Below are 7799 nucleotides of genomic sequence, written 5' to 3'. Positions count from 1 at the left end.
GGGTCACAGGGTGTTTATAATTTTCAAGGAGGATCATTTTTATGCAAACACACACAAAAAGTTTTTTTTTGTTTATTTATTCTCATTTAGTAGACCTACATCGACTTTTATATGTAAAGGAATAAAATATATTATTTATCCCTATCAAACCGTTTTCTTTGATGATTGCCAATAGTAACAGATTGCAATGAGAAATAAGTGTGGAGTTGGTGACTAGTCATTTGCACCCATTATCTTTACTAAAAAGTAAATAAAGTCATGCAGATGCTTAGATGGGGTTGGATATTTGTATATTTATGGTACCTAAGACCTACGGTAATGTTTAAGCATAATGTTTTTTGTTGGAAAAGCACAAAACAGATGCAATAGCCGCCCAAGAACTAACCATAGCTAGGCTGTAATAGTCGTTTGGTAGTTTCCTCATTCATGGACCTATACAATATGCTAGCTAACTTAATTTGACCAAAAAAATTTCAACCCCGGGACGGTCCCTTTAAGTAGTAAAGTTACCTTGGCTAGTCCATATTGGTCACTACTTTAAGCACTGATGGACTCATTCATCCTTGAAAAAATGTCATTAACTGTGTGTTTCGATGCTCAAGTTCAGAGATACTCTCTTTAGCCGCAGAAAGTATCTTAACTTAATTCCCAACTTTAGATGATAATGATGGGAGGAACATTGATAATCCTAAGGTTTGACATTCCTTTAAAGGGTTTAATTAACTACAGATGCATCCTATTTACTTCCTTTTTTCTGAATTCTCATACTACTGCCAAGTTCAGTGATTGGTGTGATGGGAATCTTCTGGGATTTCATGTCTGATTATAGATATTTTTTCCACATCAGTTTTTTACTGAATATTACACAGTAACTTTCATAAGATTTGACCAGGGGTTAGGGGTTTTGATAAACCTTGGTTGTGTTGGAAAAGTCATTATACTGAATTCATCTCCACTTTTTTCAGAAATTGCAGAAGGCGATGAGAGTGTAACTTTACATTTAGGAGAGACAGAAAGTTTGGAAATTGGTCACCAGCTACTAGCTAAAAATACTGAAGTACAAGTCAAGAATAATTTAACTCATGCCAGTGGAAAAAGAAACACCTTTAGTAGTCCAGGAAGAAAAGAGCTTTACCAGAAAACAGAAAATTCAGAGTGCAGTGCCAATACTCAGAGTATGTTTGTTGCTGCTGGCAGTGTCAGAGAGAGATACATTACCAAAACTGGGAGCCCCAAGCGAATTAGAATAACAGCTGAAAACAAGAATGGAAAAAGCTCAGTGAGCAAGAAGATAGCAGAGCATTTCCAAAATGTACAAAAACCAGTAGTCTCTCCCCAGGAAGATCAACCTTCACCAAAGGAAAGTCACTCCATAAAGGTTAATGAAACACATAACGGAGAGCATAATAACCATCAAGAAACTGAAAAAAATAGTTCAAGTAGACATAATAATTACGTTTCCCTCAGTCCCGTGGATGTAAATGAGAGAGATAATCAGTGCAAGGTTAGTGAAACAGTAGTTCATCAAAAATCAAAAAGGAAAAGACTAGAGAAGAATCTGAATGGTACAGAGATAAGAGGAAAGGAGAAGCTTAATGGCCAAAAGAAACAAATAAATAAAGAAAGATCTTGCCAAAATGAAGTATTGTTTGTAGCATCAGGAATCTTAGAAAACTTTGAGGATTTTGCTAAACAAACGGAACCTTCAAGCACTTTGTCAATGATCTTTCCTACATTGCCTGTTAAAGAAGAGCCAGTAGAAAATGAGTTCCTTCCTGTCATATCCAATGTAAAAAGTGGAAAGGAAGCAGAAGAAATGCTAGAGACTTCAGAAGAGCCCTTAAGATTGTGGGTCAACCAAACTTTTAATTTACAGAAAGGACAAAATGGAAAAACAATCGAAGCTCAGCTGAGAAATAAAAACAATTACCCAGAAACAAATGGGCAAAATACAGAGTGTACAGCTGGAGTATTAAGAAAATGGCTTAAAACAAATTTTATGGCGTCAAGCACTAATGTAACAGAACAAAATTTTGTTCCCCAAAATGACAAAGCTACACCAACAGAACCATCACAGATTAGTTTGAAAAAAAAAAGTAATGCTGTATCAAAGAAAAATCCTCAAAACTTGAATAGAAATTTTGTTACTCAGACTATTGTAAAAAATCCGATTCAACCTATGGTATCTCTTCCAGTACCTATGTCAGAAGTATGCAACACAAGTGTGAATGTTACACCCCAAAACAGTCATTTGTTATTTGAGAATTCAAATTTGCAGATGCAGGTACCTAGCTCTGTGCAGAACCCAGCCACACCTGCTGATTCCATGCAGAATCCAGTCATTGTTACAGACTCTATGCAGAATCCAGTCACTACCTTTGAGATTCAAAGTCCATCTTCAGGGGAAAAAAACAGGATTACAGGTGTCACTTCTAATGAATCTGATTGTCAGAATTTTGTCAAACATGGGAAGGGAGAACGTCTTAGGGAACTTTTAACTCAACCAAAAAAAACAGAAATAGATAATATTTCTTTGAATTCCAAGTTTTCCCCATTAATAACCAAAAACAAAAATCGACCTCCAATTCTAAAGTCTGCCACACAGCCATTAAATCCAAACCAACCTCGTGCAGCAGATGCACAGGCATATCAAACACCTTTGAAACCCATTGCTCCTCGTGTGCCTGGATCCTCATTAGCTACATTTACTCCTCTACTAGTCATCAATGCTAAATCACCTCCAGGTCCTCAATCTGCCTCCTGTCAATCAAATACAGTATATATACAGCCTCCTAACACACCACTGCACTCTGTTGCCCCTTCTGTGCCTGGAACCCCAGTTGATTCATTGGCTTCATATTCTCCTCTAATAGCTATCAGCACAAAACAAGCTCCAATCTCTCAGTCAGCCAACTTACCATTCAATCCAAACCAGTCACATGTAGCTGTTCAACAGGAACATCACACATTTCTGTACTCATTTGACCCCAATAAACCTGTGACTTCTGTTGTTTCTCAGGTTTGTCACTCTCCACCTTCATTTATACAGGATGGACAAACACAGACTGAAAATCCCCCTGCGGTTAATCATAAACCAGCACGGAGGAAAGGTGTGAATCATGGTAACCCTATTACATGAAGAGAGTTGTATAGGTTGCAGCATCTCAGGGTATTTACTTTAAATTCATATTGATATTCATTATGTTTTGACACTTTGGAGAAGCTATAACTTATTTGATACAGGTAATATATGTGGTTTACAGCTTTAGGAGCCTTTTCCCTCACTGAAATGGAGTTATTACGTGTAAATTTCACCCTAATATATTTTAACACCAAACTGTTATTTAAACTGCTTTGGAAAATTCTTTATAATAAACTTTGCATCTTTCATTGTTCAATGGCTAAGGAAATTTTGTTGCCCAATGTTCACAATTAACATCTTTCTCTATAAAACATGTCTGATAAATTGTTGAACTTCTATTTTAGTTTCAACCTCTACTACCCAATGTTACCTTTTTTATTTTATTTTTAATTACCTGGTTAATTCAGATGGAAATGGTTCTGGTAATGATACTGACAAAGGGATCCATATTTGAAAAATGGGGACTATTTCCAAAGAGAACATTTTGAGAGAATATTTCTCTCTCTCTCTCTCTCTCTCTCTCTCTCTCTCTCTCTCTCTCTCTCTCTCTCTCTCTCTCTCTCTCTCTCTCTCTCTCTCTCTCTCTCTCTCTCTCTCTCTCTCTCTCTCTCTCATTCATTTACCATTGACAATAAGATGTCTTTACTCTTGAAGATATGTTAACATCATATGCAGCACCTTTATATCTATATTAGGAATGTGTATTAAGTTCATGTGTGGTGGTAATAGAATTTTATACTGTTGTTTTAGATTTTTTTATTTGAATGGCATTTTTGCATGTGTACAATTGTACATTGCCTGTTGCCATGTATTGTATATTAATGAAAAATATATATTTTCAAAATAAATTTATGATCAAATGTCTTTATTTTCCCCTTTTCAAGTTGAAGGACTGCCGCACCTGCAATGATGAACATTTATAATGTAAGATGTTCTGTAATAAGGTTCTAACTGTAGGTTTAAGAATCTACTTCAATGGATTTTTTAGATAATTTATTAATTAGGCTACTCATTAAAAAAAGAATCTAAGTCTTGGTCTTCCAAGTAGCCTTAAGCAAAATATTTTATAGTTTTTGCTGCCTAGAATGTGTCTCTATTCTGACATTCCCTTTCAAAAGTATTTATTGACTTTACTGTCTCTTTTTATCAGACGTCCTTGTATGAAGTTTTTAATTTCTAAATCCCCCCCCCCCCTCAATCCCTTGCCCGTTGTTGTCGTGGGGGGGTGGGGCTTAGGAGACGAAGACTGAGACCCAATACAGGGATCTCCCCTACCTAGGGCCTCAGCCCTCGACTCAACTAATTTTGCATGGTCTTTTCCCCCTCCAGCTTTTTGTTTCCGTCCCTTCTCCAACCCCTTCTACTATCTACTTCCTTTGGTGTAAGAGTTGTGCTGAAAGGATGAAAGGATGACCTTGTACCAGTCCTGAGCGGCCTGCAGTAACTATGGGCATGGTACTCCCGATTGAATTGTCTAGCCCTTACCTTCAGTAGTGAAAGGAGGTGGACCGTTTATACCACTTTCTATAATCAAGGTTCCCCATGACCAGTAATGAAGATGTAATCCCCTTATTAGGGGCTATGAGGCAAGCCCTTTTATCAAATAGCCCCACCCCAGGCTCTCCTTTGACCACGACACCGAACACTGAAACTACTACCCACTCCTCAATGCTTACTAGTGCATTACCCACCCAAGCAGAGACTCAATCTCCAGAAGACATTCCTACCCTCCCAACTTCCTCAAATTCATCATCTCTATCCCCATAACCTCCCCCCCCAATCCCTTGCCTGTTGTTGTCGTGGGGGGGCTTAGGAGACGAAGACTGAGACCCAATACAGGGATCTCCCCTGCCTAGGGCCTCAGCCCTCGACTCAACTAATTTTGCATGGTCTTTTTTTTTCTCCAGCTTTTGTTTCCGTCTCTTCTCCATCCCCTTCTGCTATCTACTTCCTAAGGTGTGAGAGCCGTGCTGAGAGGATGAAAGGCTGACCTAGTGCCAGTCCTGAACGGCCTGCGGGAACTATGGGCACGGTACTCCTGACTAATCTAGCCCTTACCTTCAGTAGCGAAAGGAGGTGGACCGAATAGGCCTATTTACATAATCCAGGTTCCCCATGACCAGTAATGAGAATGTAATCCCTTTATTAGAGGCTATGAGGCTAGCCCCTTTATCAAATAGCCCCAACCCAGGCTCTCCTTTGACCAAGGCTCCGAACACTGAAACTACTGCCCACTCCTCAATGCCTACTAGTGCATTACCCACCCAAGCAGAGAATCAATCTCCAGAAGACATTCCTACCCACCCAACTTCCTCAAATTCAACTCCACCCCTGCAACCTTCATCAAACAACCAATCCTCCCTTATTACTACCTTGCAACCTTATTCTCCATCATTCCGTAATACTCCCTCTTCCACACGTCCCCGACTATCCACCACCACCAACCCTACAGATATCTTAAATACTCTGTTTAGCCCAGCTAAATGGGACCGATTTTTCGTGATCCCTGCTACAGCTCCTTACTCAGGCAACACTCTTCTCTTTCAACAATGCCTCCAAAAACAAGTAGGTAGAGTCCCTTTCTATACCAGACGCGATCGCTCCCGTCTGGTAACAGTCAGATCAGAAACTGAATCTATAGCACTGTCAAATTTAACTGATCATTCTGGCAACCCCATTCCTGCAGAACCTCATGCAACCCTTAATACCTGTACCGGAACTGTCTCTCTCTCCCCAGCAAACTGCCCAGTCGATACCAAAGATTGGTCAGACTGTGGAGAAGACTTATTAGGATGCCTCAAAGACCAAGATGTGAAATCAGTACATTGCTACACCATTCCTCCTAAAGGTCAACGAAAGAATCCAACCAATATTGCCAAAATTACCTTCTGTACACATGACCTTCCCTTACGTATCTACATTGGTGGACAATCCCTCCCTGTTCGACCATACCAATCCCCTCCACGTCAATGTCAAAACTGTTGGCGCTTTGGACATCCTGCCAAACATTGCCGTTCCACAGACCGATGCCCCATATGTGCCCAACCTGGTCATAATCGATCAAACTGCTCAGCACAAACACGAACATGTGCTAACTGCGGCGGCCCCCATAATGTATTTTATAGAGGCTGTCCCACTTACAAATTTGAATCTGAGGTAGCAACTCTCAGATACAAAAATGGTCTCACTTTACGTGAAGCCAGACAGGAAGCACGTCGACAAGGTTTCTCTCATACTCCATATTCTAGCAACATCGTTCGCTCAGCCCTTCCCCCTCCACCCAAAAATGTCCCCATTTCCACTTCTACATTCTACATCCCTCAGACCAATTCCTTTGCCACTCTAAACCCAGACACCCCAATCTCAACCACAGCTCCTATCTCAACTACAGCCCCAACACCAACCCCTCTCCCTCCCCGCACTACCCGCAGTAGACAGACTAAACGTTCTAACCCTTCTTCCCCTACAGCACAATCACCTCCACCTACCTATACCTTTGTTCCTGAGACACCAGTCTCCTCTTCCCCCCCTCATAAGAAAACCTTTATTCCACAAAACTCTCCAACCAATTCCATTGCAGAAACAATTACCTTCTCACAAAACTCTCCAACAAACTCCACTGCAGAAACAATGGATGACATTCAAAGCTATATGCTTGAGACACAAAATCCCATAACTCATGCTCCTTCCACACTTGAAGTGGTTGCCGATATTCATAACCCTCCTACTAATATTCCCCCTACACCCCTTCCTCCTACTCCCTCCCAACACAACCTAACCCCCTCAATCCCAACCACCACTGATATCCATCCTCTCAATACCCATCCTTCTGATATGCATCCCCCTCTTACTCACAACACCCCTACACCCTTTCCTCCTAATCCCTCCCAAGACAACACATCCCCTTCAACTCCAACTATCCATCCTTCTGATATTCATCCTCCTAACACTAGCACTCCCCACACATCTACTCCCTCCCAACACAACCCACCCCCTTCAACCCCAACTATAGGCACATTCTCCCTCCCTCCATCCCCTCTATCCTTTGCACTCCCTCCAGGATACACACGAGAATCACTCATGGCACAACAATGCCCTTCTCCAGACTCCCTACCTCCTAATATCCCTCCTTTACACCCCCTAGCTCCTTCCCCTTCAAATTCCCCAACACGTAAATGTGTTATCATTCATAAATCAACTAGGATATAGCTCTCCTACATTGGAATATTCGCGGTTTCCGCTCTCATAGATCAGACCTACGTCATATCCTTGCTTCTTATAATCCATCTATTATCTGCCTCCAAGAGACTTTCCTCACACACCCTCCTATTCCAATTCCTAATTACCATTTTATCTCTTCCCCACACTCCCTTTATGTCTCGTCTATACTTATCCATCATAAAACACCTTGTGTCATACCTCCCATACAAACTTCGATCCCGTGCACAGCTATTCGCATCTTTCTTCGCCGCTGGATCACAGTGATTTCAGTCTACTTCTCCCCATCCCATCCCATTGACTTTACTGCCTTTGACACTCTAATTTCCCAACTCCAACCACCTTTCCTCATAGTTGGTGATTTCAACTGCCGCCACACTCTGTGGGGTGACTCTACCACCAACTCCCGAGGCCGATCTCTAGAACGCTTCCTCTTCAC

At 41.1% G+C, this 7799-nt stretch overlaps 1 protein-coding gene across 4 annotated transcripts in view; it reads left to right on the top strand.

Moving 5' to 3' along the window:
- LOC113823045 (uncharacterized) overlaps window positions 1-4002 on the top strand; it is a 78019-nt gene extending 74017 nt beyond the window's left edge. For all 4 annotated transcript variants that reach the window (XM_070141525.1, XM_027375643.2, XM_027375641.2 and 1 more), the window contains one exon: window positions 966-4002. In XM_070141525.1, coding sequence (XP_069997626.1) covers window positions 966-3139 — 2174 coding nt within the window. In that variant the 3' untranslated portion in view covers window positions 3140-4002. The remainder of the gene's footprint in view (window positions 1-965) is intronic.
- The last annotated feature ends 3797 nt before the right edge of the window (window positions 4003-7799 follow it).

Source organism: Penaeus vannamei, chromosome 3, assembly GCF_042767895.1.
Source record: "Penaeus vannamei isolate JL-2024 chromosome 3, ASM4276789v1, whole genome shotgun sequence".
In the NCBI taxonomy this organism is placed as follows: domain Eukaryota; kingdom Metazoa; phylum Arthropoda; class Malacostraca; order Decapoda; family Penaeidae; genus Penaeus; species Penaeus vannamei.
The sequence above is the reverse complement of the archived record's forward strand: the minus strand, read 5'-3'. Positions and strand labels throughout refer to the sequence as shown.